At 44.5% G+C, this 20780-nt stretch overlaps 2 protein-coding genes across 2 annotated transcripts in view; one reads left to right on the forward strand and one right to left on the reverse strand.

Moving 5' to 3' along the window:
- Positions 1–4005, reverse strand: part of HEATR4 (HEAT repeat containing 4) — a 49573-nt gene extending 45568 nt beyond the window's left edge. The window contains exon 1 of the mRNA XM_044230785.1: positions 3968–4005. The gene's annotated coding sequence lies outside the window, so the exon portion shown is untranslated. The remainder of the gene's footprint in view (positions 1–3967) is intronic.
- A 111-nt stretch (positions 4006–4116) lies between these two features.
- LOC122892989 (acyl-coenzyme A thioesterase 1-like) lies at positions 4117–9424 on the forward strand. Its single transcript, XM_044229737.1, has 3 exons — positions 4117–4706; positions 6214–6416; positions 8668–9424. Exons 1-3 carry the CDS (start codon positions 4133–4135, stop codon positions 9250–9252), a joined length of 1362 nt encoding a protein of 453 aa, XP_044085672.1. The 5' UTR covers positions 4117–4132; the 3' UTR covers positions 9253–9424.
- Positions 9425–20780: the final 11356 nt, after the last annotated feature.

The raw sequence follows: 20780 nt of genomic DNA on the forward strand, positions 1-20780 counted from the left end.
CCAAAGTGTTTTCTACTACTTCAGACTGCTTCTCATCATTCAGCTGACACTAAAAGCTCCTTTCAGATACTGGTAAAGTCGCAGTGTTTTCAAATTACCTTCAGGGTGGCCTCCCTCAGCCCAGTCTTCAAGGGGAAGCAAGGTTCTGCATCTTAAAACTTGCTTGGTTTCTTAGGTTCCAAAGCTGTTTATACTGGTTGCCAGGCAACCATCTCTTTAGAATTCCATGGGTCTACTGACAGAATTTGCAGGTTCAACCAGTGGTATCTTCGGCTATTTATTTTATTTACTTTTCTAAACAACTTTGGGAAGCTGCATTGTATTTCTTGATTGATGGTACAACAGACTGCTTGGTCATCCTTTGAAAATAAACCTCTAAGTTTGTGCAGCTCAATTATTTTTTCCCCCTCAAGCATTCACCCAGCTCTGGCATGCTTCAGATTAGTAGGCTGATAGAACAAATAGTAAAGCAGAATGGGTCTCTCTTTGGGGTCGTTTCCATTCCCCTTCCATTCCTCCACCTCCACTTAATCTCCTGCGATCATACAGTTCAATTCCATCTCTCCTGCTCCCCAAATCCTGGCTAGATGATAAGCTGGTGACACTTTTTACAAGGGGACTCTTCAAATTCCATATTTCTACTAGTATAATCCCAGGTCTCCAGAATTCTGGTCTTCTGAAGTTCCCTTATGAAAAGAATTTGTCCTGACAGCAGGAAAGATTTCTGGGCATGAGGCTCTGTCTGTCTTGTTGACCTGAAGCTGTTCAGGTGGTCACATTTCTTGCTGACTAACTTAAGCACTCAACTTTAGTGCCTGGGCTCAAGTTATGCTTAGACCCTGGGACCCTTAAATAAAATCTTAAAAAAAAAAAAAAAAGGAGGGGCGCCTGGGTGGCTCAGTGGCTTAAAGCCTCGGCCTTCGGCTCAGGACATGGTCTCAGGGTCCTGGAATCTAACCCCACATCGGGCTCTCTGCTCCGCAGGGAGCCTGCTTCCTCCCTCTCTCTCTGCCTGCCTCTCTGCCTACTTGTGAATATCAAATACATAAATAAAATAAAATCTTAAAAAAAAAAAGAACCTGAGACACTTACAAAAGGCAAAAAAGCATGGTTTCTGAGACGAAAAGACGGAGAGACTTAAAAATTCAACGGAATTACTGTATGAGCTAGCAATTCTACTACTCATAAGTATATCCCTGAAAGAATTAAAAGCAGGGGCTCTTAAACAGGTATTTATAGACCCATGTTAATAGCAGTGCATTCACAATGGTCAACGTGGAAAAAACCCAAAATCCATCAGTAGATGAACAGACAAATAAAATGTACTGCATACACACAGTAGACTACTGGGCCTTAAAAAGGAGGGAAATTCTGATACATGCTACACATATGGATGGATATGGAAGGCGCTAACTGAAATAAATCAGACACAGAAGGACAAATACTGTATGATTCCACTTATATGAGGTACCTCAAATAGTCAAATTCCTCAAGATGGAAAGTAGAGGGGCACCTGGGTGGCTTGGTGGGTTAAAGCCTCTGCCTTTGGCTCAGGTCATGACCCCAGGGTTCTGGGATCGAGCCCTGCAGCAGGCTCTCTGCTCAGCGCGGGGCCTGCTTCCCCCTCTCCCTGCCTCTCGGTCTACTTGTAATCTCTCCTTCTCTCTGTCAAATAAGTAAAATCTTTAAAAAAAAAAAAAAAAAGATGGAAAGTAGAATAGTGGTTTCCAGGGGCTGCAGGGGCTTTCAGCTTGAGCGATGAAAGAGTTCCGGAAATGGATAGTGGTGATAGTTGTACTATACTGTGAGTGTACTTAGCTATATGGTTAAAATGGTAAGTTTTATGTTTGTATAATACCACCATTTTTTTAAAAACCCACTTAATTATGAAAGTCATGTTATTTCTTTTTCTTTTCTCTCTCTCTCTTATTATTTTTTTAGTAGCCTCCATACCCAGTGTGGAGTCCAAGGTGACCCTAAGATTAAGACCTGAGCTGAGATCAAGAGTCAGAGGCTCAAGCAACAGAGCCACCCAGGTGCTCCAGCCACGTTATTCCTGATAAAAATTCTGGGTAAAAAAGAAAATTAAAACTACCCAAAATACCCCAATGCCTAAGAAACAACAGTGTGGATAACTGCTGACTAGTCTATTTTTTTTAATGTATTGACACACATTTTTAAAGGTTATATGCATCTCTACCTGCTTTCAATGTCGTGAAAATTTCCCCATCATATTCTGCTACAGCATCTCTAATGGCTACATATCTTCTGTTATATGACTGCATCACAATTAAATTGATTAGACCAAATTTATATTGCTGGTTGGTTTCTAACTTTTCCTCTATTAAAACAACAATACGATAAGCATCCTTATGGCCAATATATACATACATTCATGAATACTTAGGAGAAATTCCTAAGGTCAAAGAGAATGCACCTTTTAAACATTTTCAACCAGTTTGCTCTGAAAAGGTCATAAATCCGTCAACAGTGTATGAGTATCTGTTCTACAAATCTTTACCATAGGACATATCATGTGAGAACAGCTGCATAACAGTTCAGAGCACAGAGTGGGATCTGACTGCAAAGATAGAAACCCCACTATTTTAGGACACCTGGGCAGCTCAGCTAGTTAAGTATCTGCCTTCAGTTCAGGTTGTGATCCCAGGGTCCTGGGATCAAGTCAGTGGGGAGCCTGCTTCTCCCTCTGCCACTCCCCCTACTGTGTGATCTCTCGGACAAATAAATATTAAGAAGATCTTTAAAAATAAATAAATCCCAGTATTTTTAGTGGCTTGATCTTCAGCAAATCACTTCACTTCTCCCTCCAGGCCTTAATTTTCTCATAAAGCTCTTGAGAGGATTAGGAACTATTATTATTTACTTTCTTTAGTTTCTGTGCACAAAATACACTGAAATATCCCAAAGAACCAGTGCAACGCTAATTAGAGCTTCAGAGAATTGCATGATTAATAACCAGCAGGAGCTGAGAACATTTGAAACTAGGTAAAAAGGCTTGGTTGGGAAGGTCCTTGAAGGGTGTGGTCTTATGGGGACCAGTGGCAAACAGCTGCTGTGGGCTTGAGTGGAGCTTACACATTTTGCAGGTTTCTCTAATAAACATGAAAAAAAAAAAATCATGAGTGTAAGATCCAATACAAGGTCTTAAAAAGGGCCTGAAGTTAAGTTTGGTGAAAAATCCACCTCTAGGTGGAACCCATTCACAGCTTATGAAAAAGTGGGGGAAAGGTGAGCCGTCCCAGACGAAAGGGAGATAACCTTTGCCTAAGTACAGTAGCTATGATCTCATTTGTCTATTTTTATACCTATAAGGAAAAAAACACTGGTCACACAGCTAGCAAAACTCCAGGCCTCTTAAATGTGGGGATGGTGTGGAAGATAAGCCTATACACAGGTAATACACAAACAAAACACCATTATGCACACTGTTAACGAAACCTCATGAAAGGAAATTACTCAACAAACTGATAAAAAAAAAATTCCAGTGCTGCAGTCCTCTTAGCTGTTAAGAATTTGGCAACTGGAGGGGTGCCTGGTAGGGTCAGTCAGTTAAGCTCCTGACTTCATCTCAGATCCTGATCCCAGGGGTGCCAGCCGCCCATGGGGCTCCCTGCTCAGCGCACAGCCTGCTTCTCCCTCTCTCTCCCCCCTCCCCCCACAACCACTCGTTCTCATGCTCTATCTCAAATAAATAAAAATTTTTTAAAAAACCACGGTGGAAAAATAACAAAAACCCCTTCAAAATTAATTAAAAACAAAAACTGGCGACTGGAGACTTTCCCAGCTGCCACAACCCTTCAGAGCCAGCTCTTGATGGGCAAACACTGCACGGACCAATGAGCTTCAAGAACTAGGAAAGTCTTCCCCAATAGTGCAGGTTTTTCAGTACGTAAAGCAAGTTCATGCGTGTCATTTTCGCTCTTGCTTTTATAGGTAAGTCACTGACCTGGCGGGACAGGAGTCTGGCCCTCCAAGCTCAATTTGTCGGGCTCCTCGGCCCCACCCGGGCGCTTAACGTGCGGATGACGCAGCCCGCCGCTAGAGGCTCTTGGAGCCGTTTCTAATTCTTCACTGCTCTGTTCAAACCGCACGAGGACCAAAATCCGAAGGCATGATGGTAGCCTCCTCTGGCGCTATCCTGCGAGCTTCCAGACTCGGCCGACGGGGCCTCCTGCCAGGGTCTCCAAAGCTGTGGCATGGTGGCCGCGTCTCTGGGGCCCCCGCCCGGAACACTGCGACCTGGAGCCTGGAGCCCGCGGGTCGCTGCGGCTGGGACGAGCCCGTGCGCATCACCGTGCGCGGCCTGGCCCCGCGACAGCCCGTCACGCTGCGCGCGTCCCTGCGCGACGAGAGGGGCGCGCTCTTCCGCGCCCACGCGCGGTACGAAGCCGACGCCGGCGGCCTCCTGGACCTGGCGCGCGCGCCCGCGCTGGGCGGCAGCTTCGTGGGGCTCGAGCCCATGGGGCTGTTCTGGGCCCTGGAGCCCGAGAAGCCCCTGGTGCGGCTCGTGAAGCGGGACGTGCAGACGCCCTTCGCCGTGGAGCTGGAGGTGCTCGACGGCCACGAGTCCGACGCGGGTCGTGTCCTGGGCCGGGCGGTGCACGAGCGCGAGTTCCTGCGGCCGGGCGTGCGGCGGGAGCCGGTGCGCGCGGGCCGGGTGCGCGCCACGCTCTTCCTGCCCCCAGGTGAGCGCCCGGGGTCCCCGGCTGTCCTGACTACCTTTCTCTTGTCTGCCGCACTTCTACCGACAGTAAGGAGGTAGCTCCCAACATTGCAGAGCTTTCTGGGGGCTTCCAAGTCGGTCCTGGTGCGGGGGGTGGGTCTGCCTCTCCAAAATTGAGAGGTCAGTTAGAAGACATCATAGGGAAAGGGGAAAGACAGTTTTAAGTGAAAACGAAAACATTTATAGGTAGTTCCAAGTTTGTTTGTTTGTTTGTTTGTTTAAGATTTTATTTTTCTGGGAGAGAGCACAGAGGGAAACTTGAGAGGGAGAAGCCAGCTCCCCGCTGAGCAGAGAGCCAGGTGGGGGGCTCGATCTCAGGACCCTGAGATCATGATCTGAGGCTAAGGCAGACGCTTAACCGACTGAGCCACGCAGGCGCTCGATAGTTCCAAATCTTTAATGATTATTTTTTAAAAAGATTTTATTTTTAAGTAATCTCTACACTGGGAGCACCCGGAGTCCGCTTCTCCCTCTTCCTCTGACTGTTTCTCTGCTTACTTGTGCTCTTTCTGTCAAATAAGTAAATAAATAAAATCTTAAAAAAAAAAAAAAAAAAAAAAGAAAAGGTAATCTCTACACTCAAGGTGGGGCTCGAATTCACAACCCAAAGATCAAGCTTCTCAAGCCCTGCCAATTGAGCCGGCCAGGTGGCGCCTTTTTTTTTTTTAAATGGTTTCTCAGTATAGCAACTTTGCTTCTAAATCTCACAATATATTAAGGTTTAAGAAAATTAACGTGAAGGGGGCACCTGGGTGTCTCAGTCGGTAGAGTATGGTTGCCTTTGGCTCAGGGTGTGATCCCAGGCTCCCTAGGCAGAGGGGAGTCTGCTACACTCTCAATCTCTCTCTCTCTCTTAAATAAATAAATAAAATCTCTTTTAAAAGAAAAAAGCAGTTTTATTCATTCAACAGTTGAAGCACGGGTTTCCAGGCTGGGTTTCAAGTCTTTGGAGATGATGAATAGTCACTACAAAGTCTTGCCTAAGTGTTTCTGTGTGAACACAAATTTTCACTTCTCTTGGATGAATACCTAGGAATGAGATTGCTAAATCATTTGGTAAGTAAGTGGTTAAGTAAAACATTGCTCAGCTGTTTTCAAAGTGGCTGTATCATTTTGGGTTTCCACCAGTGTTTTACCTGCTCCTTAGCATTTGGCATTGTTAGCTTTGGGTGGGAGGGGCAGTGGGTAATGATTTTGCTCTCTTTATTGTCTGCTTGTAAATTATTTTCAATTACAAAATTAAGGCACGCTATTTGGAAAAAGTCTGTGGTGCTTTGAGGCTCTGGATATAGGAGAAATGTGGATTGAGCCTATGCCACTGTCTAGATCCTTGAGGACCAGAGGGGCTTCTAGCATTTCTGATCATCAGTAGAAAACTTTGACATCACGAAGTAGGCAACACAGGACTTTTGACACCACAGCAGAGAGTTTCGGAAATAGTTCAGTTTTGTGTTTTGTTTCTTGCAAAGAACCAGGACCCTTTCCTGGGATTGTGGACATTTATGGAGTTGGAAGTGGCCTTCTGGAACATCGAGCTAGTCTGCTGGCTGGCAAGGGTTTTGCTGTGATGGCTCTGGCTTATCATAACTATGAAGACCTCCCCAGAGGCCTGGAGATCCTCCACCTGGAGTACTTTGAAGAAGCTGTCAACTATCTGCTGGATCACCCTCAGGTTGGAACTTCTCTGAGTTATGATCTATGTACCAGTGTCTTCATAACTGCTCTTCGTTTTCACAGAATGCGACAAATTCACCACAGCCACTCCTAGGCTCCAACACACACTACCATTTAGAGTCACTTCTTGTAGACCATTTCTGTGCAATTTTATGTTGTTGTATTTCCTGCTAGTAAAGATGTTCTTAGTTGGTTTGGAATTTTAAATCCCAGTATTTTACAGAACATCACAATAAGCTCAAACATCTTTGAGAACCCTGGCTTTGATAAAGGACATAGAAGGGAAGGGAACTGGAATCACTATCTCCAGAAGGCCCCAGGTTAAATGTTTGTGCATAACAACCCTGCTCTGGGAGAGACCTCAGTGTTGAGTTTTTTTTTTTTTTAAGATTTTATTTATTTATTTGACAGACAGAGATGACAAGTAGGCAGAGAGGCAGGCAGAGAGAGAGGAAGGGAAGCAGGCTCCCCGCTGAGCAGAGAGCCAGATTTGGGGCTTGATCCCAGGACCCTGGGATCATGACCTGAGCCGAAGACAGAGGCTTTAACCCACTGAGCCACCCAGGCGCCCCCACAGTGTTAAAGAAGAACTGGGCAGCCAAAGAACCTGGGTACTAGGAAGTGTTTTGAGGGCTATAGGCTCGGGTATCAGAGCACCAGCAGATAAAACTTGCTTACTTTACAATTCAGAGTTCAGTGGACAGGAAGCTTTGGGACTCTTAGAAAAGGTGATAGTGGGCGCCTGGGTGGCTCAGTGGGTTAAGCCGCTGCCTTCGGCTCAGGTCATGATCTCAGGGTCCTGGGATCGAGGCCGGCATCGGGCTCTCTGCTCAGCAGGGAGCCTGCTTCCTCCTCTCTCTCTGCCTGCCTCTCTGCCTGCTTGTGATCTCTCTCTGTCAAATAAATAAATAAAATCTTTAAAAAAAAAAAAAAAAGAAAGAAAAGAAAAGGTGATAGTGTGCAGTGGCACCAGCATGAGATGTGGACAGACAAGAGTTAAATTTAAGTGTTTTTTTGTTTTTTGTTTTTTTTAATGATTTTGTTTATTTATTTGACAGGCAGAGATCACAATTAGGTAGAGAGGCAGGCAGAGAGAGAGAGGAGGAAGCAGGGCTCCCCACTGAGCAGAGAGCCCGATTCGGGGCTTGATCCCAGGCCCCTGAGACCATGACCTGAGCCAAAGACAGAGGCTTTAACCTAGTGAGCCACCCAGGCGCCCCTAAATTTAAGTTTTGATTTCACTAATTGGCAGCTAGCCCCATGACCTTACGGGCCCTCTTTCCTCCTCTGAAAAGTTGGGATGATAATAATATGTCATTTAATTTCCTAGTACTTTTCCTCTAGGAGGAATAAATGGTTGAAACCAGTCAAGGGTGCTGTTGTAGAAGCCATAGGGAGAAAAAGATTGCTGTTGAGTGGTGAATCAGAGGGCCTTTTGTAATAGATGTTGGTAACTATGGCAAGACCAGTCCTTGCAGGATAGTGCAGACCCAAACTACCCTGAGGGGATAGGGTAGAGAAGGGAACACAAAACGAACAACTCAGACAGTTGATCCCCACCAGGGCAGAATGGATGTGAGGTCAAGGGTTTGTTGTGAAAACAGAGCATTAAGTATGCCCAGGGGAATGGGCCAGTAGAGTAGAAAGTGATGAAGAAGGAGGGAGATGGCGTAGTTGCAGGAGTAAGTCCTGGAGAATGAGAGTGGAGGAGACTCCAAGTGCAGGCAGCAGGGGGCCCTTTGATCAGCACAGAGGTGCTTCGGAAACCCAAGGGAAGGTAGAAAGCTTGAGCTCTTGTGGAATTAAGTAGATCCCACAGGGTGAAAAGACTCGGAGTTCTACCGGAGAGCTTTATTTTCTCCATCTGGTGTGAAGAGGCGACAGTGAAAGCGAGCAGGGTTAAAGGTTCAGAAGCTTTAGGTTGTGGGAGAGGTGTGCCATGGATTTGGGGGAAGTGGAAAGCAAACTAAGTGAAATGTGGCAGGACGGAAGGGGAGCATGAGGCTGAGAAGCCAGAGTGTTGAGTGTATCCTCCACGTGGTTGCTGAAGTCACCAAAAAGGATGATAGAGAAACTGCAGAAAGGAAGAGAGAGAGGAAGAGTAAGTGAATACCCCAAGACTGCAAAACTTGGCAAATGGTAGAGCCCAGATTCAGGCTCAGTTGCCCCTTTGTTCCAATTCTAGGCCCTGCTCGTCACACTGCGCTGTTCATGGCCTCATTCTCCTTCCTCCTCTGTCCTTTTCTCAGGTAAAGGGTCCAGGAGTCGGGCTGCTTGGCAGCTCCAAAGGAGGTGACCTCTGCCTCTCCATGGCGTCGTTCCTGAAGGGCATCACCGCCACGGTCTTAGTCAATGGCTCCGTGGCCAATGTCGGGGGAGCCTTACACTACAAAGATGAGATCTTGCCCCCTCTGGGCTTAGACCCAAATCGAGTAAGGCTGACCAAAGATGGCTTGGCAGACATTGTGGATGTCCTGAACAGCCCTTTGGAAGGAGCTGACCAGAAGAGTTTCATTCCTATAGAAAGAGCTGAGAGTGCCTTCCTGTTCCTTGTAGGTCAGGATGACCACAACTGGAAGAGTGAATTCTATGCTAATGAGGCCTCTAAGCGCTTGCAGGCCCATGGTAGGAAAAAGCCCGAGATCATCTGTTACCCTGAGACAGGACACTACATTGAGCCTCCCTACTTCCCCCTGTGCCGGGCTTCCCTACACACCTTGGTGGGTGGTCCTGTCATCTGGGGTGGGGAGCCCAGGGCTCATGCCACGGCCCAGGTGGATGCTTGGAAGCAGCTCCAGACTTTCTTCCACAAACACTTGGTGGGGAAAAGTTAGGGGGACTCTCCTGAAAATATAGCCCACTATTTGAAGGTTAGGAGAGTGAGACTAACATACGCTAGCAGCAACAGTTAAAGACAGTTCACCTGGGGTGCCTGTCTGTCAAATAAATAAACAAAATCATTTTTTTTTAAGATTTTATTTATTTATCTGACAGAGATCACAAGTAGGCAGAGAGGCAGGCAGAGAGAGGAGGAAGCAGGCTCCCTGCCGAGCAGAGCCCGATGCGGGGCTCAATCCCAGGACCCTGGGATCACGACCTGAGCCAAAGGTAGAGGCTTTAACCCACTGAGCCACCCAGGCGCCCCAACAAATAAAATCTTAAAAAAAAAAAAAAGTTCACCTGATTTATTATTTTTTTTTAAGATTTTATTTATTTATTTGAGAGAGAGACAGTGAGAGAGAGAGCATGAGCGAGGAGAAGGTTAGAGAGAGAGAAGCAGATGCCCTGTGGAGCTGGGAGCCCGATGTGGGACTCGATCCCAGGACTCCAGGATTATGACCTGAGCCGAAGGCAGTCGTCCAACCAACTGACCCAACCAGGCGTCCCCACCTGATTTATTATTTTAACACTTTTGGGTTTTTATTCCTTTCTCTTTTTAAGTGACATCACCATTAAAAACAGTCTCCATTTGGGACACCTGAATGGCTCGGTCAGTTGAGTGTCTGCCTTCGGCTCAGGTCCTGGTCCCAGGGTTCTGGGATTGAGTCCCACATGGGGCTCCTTGCTCAGTGGGAAGCCTGCTTCTCCCTCTGTCTGCTGCTCCCCCAGCTTGTGTGCACTCTCTCTCTCACACAAAGAAATGTTTTTTAAATCTTTTTTTTTTAAAAAAAAGTCTCCATCCATATTATGTCAGGAATGAAGAGAGAGCCGTTAAGTATAAGCAAGTTTGTTAAAGGTTAAATATTGGAACGTTACAAGTGGATATTCCTTCTCCTTTCAGTGTTGACACCACTGTGACTACTGTCAGGGGGAAAGAATTCCTGTCCCATCATAGGTCCTTCTAGCTGGACTAAGAATCAAATTGACAAGAGACAGATTAACAGGAGAAAATCAAATCTGATAGCATATGCACAGGAAATCCACACAGCCATGCAAATTCCCAAGACAGGCAAAACAAGGTATGAACGTCATCCTGAACTAAGGAGAAAAGGTTTGGGGTCTAGGACTTTGAAGGGAAGGAGTGCAGCTCACAAGGCAATAAGAAGAGAAGATGTTTGATAATTAGTAGATGTTTGCTCTGCCATACAGATGGGTCACTCCGATACAGTTTATCTGTTAATAACCCTTTTTCTGGGAAAGACCCTCAATTTAGATTCCTCCGTGTCATTAAGGGAGGGCAAAAGTTTCTCTTGAGCCTGCAGGGTCTCAATTACCTTCAGCTCAAAATAATCTAGGCAAAGTGACCCATCAGTCCCCAGGCTACCGTCATCCTCCACAAAAATCTTTGTGATGATTTTCATATGTGTCTTTTCACATATTCTGCTTTAACATTCATATGTATACCAATAAAAAATGTGTTTTGTTGCATAAATGTCATTTTATTTTATTGACAGATCACAAGTAGGCAGAGAGGCAGGCAGAAGGAGAGGAGGAAGCAGGCTCCCCGCTGAGCAGAGAGCCCAATATGGGGCTGTATACCAGGACCCTGAGATCATGACCTGAGCCAAAGGCTTTAACCCACTGAGCCACCCAGGTGCCCCATAAATGTCATTTTAAAGATATTGATTTTACAAAACAAATAAGTGGTGGGAAGAGGCAGGGTTTACTTGACACAAATCTGATACCACAGCAACACATGGAAGTGACAGTGGTTTTATCCAGGAGGAAGGAGAGCAGTTGGGAAAGGAAATATGCTTCCAGGGCACCAACTTTATGCCGCTCACTTAATCCTCACAACTCTGGGAGGCAAATGAAAATATGTGCAAACACAAACCTTGTTCAAAGTTTTTTTTTTTTTTTTTTTTTTTTTAAGATTTTATTTCTTTACTTGACAGAGAAAGACAGAGCGAGAAAGGGAACACAAACAGGGGAGTGGGAGAGGGAGATTCAGGCTTTCCTCTGAGCAAGGAGCCTAACACAGGGCTATATCAAAGGACACCCGGATCATGACCTTAGCGAAGGCAGATGCTTAATGACTGAGCCACCCAGGAGCCCCTGTTCACAACATTTTAAAGCAGATGTAATCTGCTAGAGTCAGTGATTAACACTTGTTTAGCCAAAGATGACTGTGATAGCAATCTGAAACACTTCTCCCTAACAATGAAAATTCAGATATTTACATGTTGGGCATTATACACTAGCATTCTCATAATTAAGTGGGAAGGCTTAGAAATTGATGGTACATCCATGGACTTTAAACTTCTTCAAGGACATATTTTCAAATAACATTTGGAAACATATTTACAAAATTATAGAAAAAGAATAGGAAGATTATTAAGATGTAAACATGCCAAATGGATCTTTTTTTTTTTTTTTAAAGATTTTATTTATTTATTTTGAGAGAGAGACAGTGAGAGAGAACATGAGAGGCGAGAAGGTCAGAGGGAGAAGCAGACTCCCCATGGAGTTGGGAGCCCGATGCGGGACTCGATCCGGAGACTCCAGGACCGTGACCTAAGCCGAAGGCAGCTGCTCAACCAACTGAGCCACCCAGGCGCCCCTGGATCTTTTTTCTTAATATGGACTATGACTTAACATTATTTATATTTCCCTTCCTCTTCTGTTTTATCATTGAGTTCTAATTTTCATTGACTCGCTACATTACAGAGAATCCTGCTTCACATTCAGACAGCACCTAAGTAAATAAAATGTCATCTTAAGAAAAAGCATTTAGAGGGGCGTCTGGGTGGCTCAGTGGCTTAAAGTCTCTGCCTTTGGCTCAGGTCATGATCTCAGGGTCCTGGGATCGAGTCCCCCATCGGCTCTCTGCTCAACAGGGAGCCTGCTTCCTCCTTTCTCTCTCTGTGCCTGCCTCTCTGCCTACTTGTGATCTCTGTCTGTCAAATAAATAAATAAAATTTAAAAAAAAAAAAGGGGGGGCGGGGGATGCCTGGGTGGCTCAGTTGGTTAAGCCACTGCCTTCATCTCAGGTCGTGATCCTGGAGTTCTGGGATCGAGTCCGTCATCAGGCTCCAGGCTCCTTGGGGAGTCTCCTTCTCCCTTCTCATGCTCTCTCTCCCTCTCTCAAATAAACAAATAAAATCTTAAAAAAAAAAAAAAAAAAGCTCTTAGCAAAGGTGCTAACTAGAGGGACTTGTGGTCTCTCTGGCTCTGCCAAGCCAGGACTAAACCAAAAGGAAATCTTTCGAGCGCCAAAAGAAAAAGGTATGAAAGAGGCGAAGAGTGTTTTGACGTGAAGAAAATTTGGTGCCTATAGTTTCTAGTCTCCACACACCTCAGTGGGCTCAGGAATGCCTCCTCCGCCCTTGGCCAAAGGTAATAGCGGACTCGGGGGCTTCTCTTTGTACCGCTGATTGTGCTTTCTGCATGCTCTCCTCAGCACATGGGCTAGAAACACCAGACTGGTTTAACTCTACTCTCCAAGGTAATTTCTTTGCTGTTTATCATGCTGGAATACTCAGTGTCCTCAGAGATCCTGGAGCAGGTTCCTGAGAGAGCCTCAGGACAGAAACGAAAAGATGTAAGAGTGTGGATGACTGTGTCCCTTGTAGACTGGGCCTTGCGGCAGACACGGGGAGGAGAGGAGCCCCTCCTTAATCCCTCCTGAAATAAGATGGATGGAGAAACAAGTGGGCGAAATAACATTTTAGTGTACAGGTAGAACAGAATAAAAGTGCCACAGGGTCAGTATTACAAGGATGGGACAAACCACATCTAACTTAGGTGGGGAGGTGGGGAGGACTTAAGAGAAGTGGCATTTCAGAAGGGAGCTGAAGTATAGGTAGGATTTAAAATTGGTTTATGGAGGGCGCCTGGGTGGCTCAGTGGGTTAAGCCGCTGCCTTCGGCTCAGGTCATGATCTCAGGGTCCTGGGATCGAGTCCCGCATCGGGCTCTCTGCTCAGCGGGGAGCCTGCTTCCTCCTCTCTCTCTCTCTGCCTGCCTCTCTGCCTACTTGTAATCTCTCTCTGTCAAATAAATAAATAAAATCTTTTTAAAAAATAAATAAATAAATAAATAAAATTGGTTTATGGGGGCACCTGGGTGGCTCAGTGGGTTAAAGCCGCTGCCTTCGGCTCAGGTCATGATCTCAGGGTCCTGGGATGGAGCCCCGCATCAGGCTCTCTGCTCGGGAGGGAGCTTGCTTCCCCCTCTCTCTCTGCCTGTCTCTCTGCCTACTTGTGATCTCTGTCTGTCAAATAAATAAATAAAATATTAAAAAATAAATAAATAAATTTACTTATAAATAAATACAATTTTATATATAACTATATATTATATAGATAAATATATATAAATATATGAATAAATATATAATTTATAAACTTATAAATATAAATAAAAGAATAAATGTATATTTAAGGGAATATGTGTTTATTGTAGAAATTTAGACAATATGGGAAAATTATAAAGAAGTCAAAATGCAGGAAGCTATATTTAGTTACTACCAAAGTGTACAGTATAGAAAGGGGGACAGGAAGTAACTCTAATGAAGAAGCGTAACAAACACTGCGTTAGCCAGGTAAATATCAGGGATAAATTGTGTTGATGCCACATAATCTTGGTATGACCGATGTGTTGAAAGTGTCACTTCACCTCTGCAATCTTCCTCCCAAGAACCCTTAACCCTTTTCTCGTCATGAGAAAAGCTTCAAGCAAGACCAAATTAAGGGACATTCTGAAAAATACCTAACCACAATACTCACATCTGTCAAGGTCATGAAAAACAAAAAGTCTGAGAAACTGTCATAGCCAAGAAGAGCCTAAGGAGACCTGACGAACTGTAATATGATATCCTAGATGGGATACTTGAACAGAAAAAGGACAATGGGGGAAACTAAGGAAACAGGACAGAATATGGAGTTTAGTTAATACTAATATATCAGTATTGGCTCTTTAGTTGTGACAAATGTGCCATACTAATATAAGATACTAACAAAAGGGGAAAGTGGGTGCTGGGTATACAGAAACTAATTTTGCAACTTCTCTGAACTGAAAACTATTGTAAAATAAAAGGTTTAGGGCATCTGGGTGGCTCAATCGTTAAGTGTCTGCCTTTGGCTCAGGTCATGATCCCGGGGTCCTAGGATCCGCCTGCATGGGGTTCCCACTCAGTGGGAAGCCTGCTTCTCCCTCTCACATTCCCCCCTGCTGGTGTTTTTCTCTGTCTCTGTCTGTTAAGTAAATAAATAAAATCTTTTAAAAAATAAAAGTGTATAAATAAAATTAATAAAAATATTTAAATAATAAATTAAAATAAAAGTAATAAAAATTTAAGTATTTAAAAGAGAAAGCATAATTAAAATTTTAGTATACTTCATTTTCTTTTTTTCTATATATGTATGTGTATTCATATTTTAACCTTGTGTATAGATTTTTATCCTGCATTTCTCTGACCTAACATCATACACTGAGCATGGTACCAAGCCTTCTGAATGTTGACAGTATTTCATAATCCATAATTACTTAAGTGGTTTTCTATTTTTGGATATCTAGGTTTTAAAACAAGTTAGCTGTAATGATTACAGATGTGATGATTATCTTTGTAAATTCATTTCCATGTCATTCTCAGACTGTTTGCTTGGGATGTAGACTTCCCTGTTAACTCAAGAAAGAGTAAGCCTCAGGGCGCCTGGGTGGCTCAGTGGGTTGGGCCTCTGCCTTCGGCTCAGGTCATGATCTCGGGGTCTTGGGATCGAGCCCCACATCGAGCTCTCCGCTCAGCGGGGAACCTGCCTCCCCCTCTCTCTCTGCCTACTTGTGATCTCTCTCTCTCTCTCTCTGTCAAGTAAATAAATAAAATCTTTAAAAAAAAAAAAAAGAAAGAAAGAGTAAGCCTGGAAATATAAGTTTCTCCTTTAAGGATAATAAATAAGTTCTGTAGAGTTTTTTTTTTTTTTTTAAAGATTTTATTTATTTGTTTGTCAGAGATAGAGGGAGAGAGGAGCGAGTGAGCACAGGCAGACAGAGAGGCAGGCAGAGGCAGAAACAGGCTCCCTGCCAAGCAAGGAGCCCGATAAGGGACTCGATCCCAGGACGCTGGGATCATGACCTGAGCCGAAGGCAGCTGCTCAACTAACTGAACCACCCAGGCGTCCCAGTTCTATAGAGTTTAAAAGAACATTCTAGTTCGGCAAGTTTATAGTTTTAAGGAAAAAACAAATTGCAGAGTTAATTTATTTCCTAGCATCTCTGTATAGGAAGCTATTGGTCACTATTGACTAACATTTTGCTTTTATTTTTTTAAGTTATTTTTAAAAAATTAATTAATTATTTTGACAGAGGGAGAGAGCAAATAATTGTTTTTCTTTTTCTTTTCTTTCTTTTCTTTTCTTTTTTTTTTTTTGAAGATTTGTATTTATTTATTTGCAAGAAAGAGAGCCCAGCTGGATGGGGGGGTTGGGGAGGGCAGAGTTAGTGGGAGGGGCAGAGGCAAAGGAGAAGCAGAATCCCTGCCCCACCAAGCAGGGAGCCCAATGTAGGATCTATTCCAGGACTCTGTGATATGACCTGAGCCAAAGCAGATGCTTGAGTAACTGAGGCCAAATTCTCAGTGCCAAATTCTACAATCCTCAATAAAACTTACTTTTTAATTTCTATAAAGAGAGATTTTTCTCTGTGAGAACTGGCCCAAGTCTTAGTTTAGAAATCACAGTTCTTGGTGAGGGGAAGATGGCTGACTAGAAGGACCCTGAGATCACTCTGTCTCAGGTTTACAACTGTGTATCATTCACATCCAAATCACTAAACCAGAGAGCCATCAAAAGACTGGCAGAACAAACTCCACAACCAAATATAGAGAAGAAGCTGTACCCAAAAGATTAGAGGGGCCAGATATGCAGAGGGAGGCTGCTTGCAGTAGGGAGGCAGCTGGGTGTGCAGAGCGGGTGGAGAAACAGGGCCTTGCACCATTCCCTGTAAGCTTTGGCTTTGAAAAACAGAGGGGCTGAATTCTTTGAGTTTGTTTAATGAAGGGGATTTGGGGCCTGGAGTTTTAAAAGTCAGTTGACTCAGCACTTCCACCCAAGACGGCAAGCAATAGCTCTGTTGCTGCACAGCCCGCGCAGAGAGGCAACATAAAAACAGCAGACTGTACAATGCCAGAGAGCAAATGAGGGACAGGTAGATTCATACTGACTTCGCAGCATATTGGGGGATCTGGAAAACAAGGAAGCTGGCGGGCACCATTTTCATCCCCCAGCCCCCAGCATAAACACAGGGCCATCTGCGGGAGGCAGGGCTGCACAGCGCTGGTACCTAACCTGCTTAGCAGTGTACCACACACTCGCACGCTCCAAGCCTACCCCGTTGGCCCTGAACTCAAGACAAATGTTCCAACTGCATACCAGTCCCGCTCAGCTGCAGGGTACACAGCTGCTGCCCTGAGCTGCCTCCAGGTGGTTCGGGGCACCCAGCCCCTGCTGCGTGCTGTTTCCAGCTGTACAAGCTGCCACCAGTCACCCCCAGCCAGTTTTACCCACTGCCCCACTGGGAGCCAGTCTCTTGCTCCTGGCCACGCCCACACCTGGCCGGTAGCCACAGCAGCACTTTGGGGCACTTCCGGGGATCTTCCGTAGGACTAGTGGCCCAGCACAAATTTTGCCGCGACCTCCTCCAGCACTCAAGTTCCCTGGCGGGCACGCACCCTTGGAACCAGCCTGAGTCTCACTAACATTACACAGAGGAAGTGCAGCTCCAAACAGGCAGAGAGTCAGCGCAGATGACTATATTAAAAGGACAAGTGACTCAACACAACAGCAGGGGGAAAGCCACCCACATAGGATACGCTCCTTGCCAGGTTCTGCTGAACAGGGGACACGGCACTGCAGGGTACTCCAGACCTCTTCTTCATGAAGTCACTACTTTCAAGAACAAAAGACATAGCTGACTTTCTTATCAGAGAAACAGACACAGAGAGGCAGCAAAATGAGAAGACAGGGAAATTTATCCCAAATGAAAGAACAGGACAAGGGCCATGGCCAGAGATCTACATGAAATGAATATAAGTAACATGCCTGGTAGAGAATTTAAAGCAATGATCATAATGATACTCACTGGACTTGAGAAAAGAGTAGAAGATGTGAGCGATAAGGAATAACATAGCAGAGAAAAAGAACTCAGTGTACAAAATGAGGAGCGTGATTGCTGGTACGGACAGCAGGACCAAAGAAGCAAAGGAAGGAATTAGTGACCTAAGGAGAGCGAGTAATGGAAAGTAACCAGGCTGAGCAAAGGGAGAGAAAAGAATTACGCAAAAGGAGAATAGACTTAGGGAACTCAGTGACTCCATCAAACATAACATTTGTATTCTAGGAGTCTCAGAAGAAAAGAGAAAAAAGGGGGCAGAAAATTTATTTGAAGAAATAATGGATAAAAACCTCCCTAATCTGGGGAAGGAAAGAGATATCCAGGTCTAGGAGGCACAGAGATCTCCCATCAAAATCAACAAAAGCAGACCCACACTAAGATATATTATAATTAAACTGGCAAAATATAGTGATAAAGAAAAGATTTTAAAAGCAGCAACGCAGGGCACCTGGATGGCTCAGTGGGTTAAGCCTCTCTCTCTCAGGTCATGATCTTGGGGTCCTGGGATAGAGTCCCGCATCAGGCTCTCTGCTCAGCAGGGAGCCTGCTTCCCCGCTCCTCTGCCTGCCTCTCTGCCTGCTTGTGATTTCTCTCTGTGTGTGTCAAATAAATAAATAAAATCTTGAAAAGCAGCAACGCAGGGACAACTGGGTGGCTCAGTTGGTTAAGCGCCTGCCTTCAGCTCAGATCATGATCCCGGGGTACTATGGGGAACAAACGGACTGTTACCAGAGGGGACGTGGGTGGGTGGGTGGGTGGGGGTAACTAGAGGATGGGGATTAAGGAGTGCATTTGTCTTGATGAGCACTGGGTGATGCATAGAATTGTAGAATCACTATATTGTACTTGAAAATAACACTGTATGTTAACTAACTGGAATTAAAATAAAAACTTTTTTTTTAAAGATTTTATTTATTTATTTGACAGACAGAGATCACAAGTAGGCAGAGAGGCAGGCAGAGAGAGAGGAGGAAGCAGGCTCCCTGCTGAGCAGAGCACCCGATGTGGGACTCGATCCCAAGACCCAGGGATCATGACCTGAGCCGAAGGCAGTGGCTTAACCCACTGAGCCACCCAGGCGCCCAAAACTTTTTTTAAAAATAAGAAAAATAGTGGCACCTGGGTGGCTCAGTGGGTTAAAGCCTCTGCCTTCGGCTCAGGTCATGATCCCAGGGTCCTGGGATTGAGCCCCGCATTGGGCTCTCTGCTCAGCAGAGAGCCTGCTTCCTCCTCTCTCTCGCTCGCTCTCTCTCTCTCCCTCTCTGCCTACTTGTGATCTGTCTGTCAAATAAATAAATAAAGAAATAAAAATGTAAAAAAGAAAAATAAAAGAAATGATAGCTATCTTTCAGTTACAAAGACTGACAGAGCCCGTATAAGGTGAAACAAAGAGAATGCAGGCATTAATGAAGGAATCTATTCAGATTTATGAACGAGAATCAGCCAGTCAGTTGAGTATGAATCAGTTTAGGCTCAAACACTCAGAGCAAGGGGAGAGACTGCTCTTTTCCCCTACTATAGTAAAAAATACTTCTGGAGTATCTGAGGATTAAGTTTATTTCCTGGATATTACATTATTAATTACATTAAAACCTCACTGAAGGGGGCGCCTGGGTGGCTCAGTGGGTTAAAGCCTCTGCCTTCAGCTCAGGTCATGATCTGAGGGTTCTGGGATCGAGCCCCACATTAGGCTCTCTGTGTAGCAGGAAGCCTCCTTCCTCCTCTCTCTCTCTGCCTGCCTTTCTGCCTACTTGTGATCTCTGTCTGTCAAATAAATAAATAAAATCTTTAAAAAAAAAAAAAAAAAACAGGGGCGCCTGGGTGGCTCAGTGGGTTAAGCCGCTGCCTTCGGCTCAGGTCATGATCTCAGGGTCCTGGGATCGAGCCCTGCATCGGGCTCTCTGCTCGGCAGGGAGCCTGCTTCCTCCTCTCTCTCTGCCTGCCTCTGCCTACTTGTGATCTCTGTCTGTCAAATAAATAAATAAAATCTTTAAAAAAAAAACAACAGAAAGAAAGAAAAAGAGAATTCTACAACACAACCAAATGGGATATATCCTAGCTAACTAAGCAAGGCTGGTTCAACATTCAAAAATCTATTAATGGAATCCAACAGGCAAAAAAAGGAAAATCAGGGCGCCTGGGTGGCTCAGTGGGTTAAGCCGCTGCCTTCGGCTCAGGTCATGATCTCAGGGTCCTGGAATCGAGTCCCACATCGGGTGCTCTGCTCAGCAGGGAGCCTGCTTCCCTCTCTCTCTCTGCCTGCCTCTCCATCTACTTGTGGTTTCTGTCAAATAAATAAAGAAAATCTTTAAAAAAAAAAAAAAAGGAAAATCACCTGCTCAATTGATGCAGAAAGAAGCACCTGACAAAATCTAACACCCATTGTTGGTTAAAAATTCTCAGGAAAGTAGGAGTAAAGGGGAATTTACTCAAGTTGATAAGGAATATTTACAAAAACCCTACAGCAAACATCATACTCAATGGTGAAAAACTAGAAGCTTTCTTTTTTTTTTTTTTTTTTTTTGACTTTTTAAATTTACATTTCTTTATTGCAGTAAAATGTGTATAATGTAAAATTTGCCATTCAAACCATTTTAAGTGTATACTTCAGTGACATTAAATATATATTTTATTTTTTTAATGGGCCCACTGGGGGAAAGTAGGTGGAGGTATGCAGTACCTCTCTGTATTATCTTTGCCACTTCCTTTAAATTTATAATTATTTCAAAACTTAAGGGTTTTATTTTTTTTTTCTATTCAGTACCCCATTAAACAACTTCCCATTTCCCTTCCTTCTAGCTCCTGGTAACCACCATTCTATTTTCTCTCTCTTCGAGTTTCACTACTGTAGGAATCTCATATAAGTAGAATCATACTACTATTTGTCCTTTTGTATGAGGCTTATTTCATAGGTACTGTCTGTCACAATACCAACTATTACAGTACCATTGGCTCTATTCCCTATGTCTTTTTTTTTTTTTTTTATAAGTAGAGTTTTTCTTTTTTTTTTTTTTTCTTTTTTTTTTTTCCAATTTATTTATTTTCAGAAAAACAGTATTCATTATTTTTTCACCACACCCAGTGCTCCATGCAAGCTGTGCCCTCTATAATACCCACCACCTGGTACCCCAACCTCCCGCCCCCCCACCACTTCAAACCCCTCAGATTGTTTTTCAGAGTCCATAGTCTCTCATGGTTCATCTCCCCTTCCAATTTACCCCAAAGCACATACCCTCCCCAATGTCCATAACCCTACCCCCCTTCTCCCAACCCCCCTCCCCCCAGCAACCCACAGTTTGTTTCGTGAGATTAAG

This window comes from Neovison vison, chromosome 13 (assembly GCF_020171115.1).
Source record: "Neovison vison isolate M4711 chromosome 13, ASM_NN_V1, whole genome shotgun sequence".
In the NCBI taxonomy this organism is placed as follows: domain Eukaryota; kingdom Metazoa; phylum Chordata; class Mammalia; order Carnivora; family Mustelidae; genus Neogale; species Neogale vison.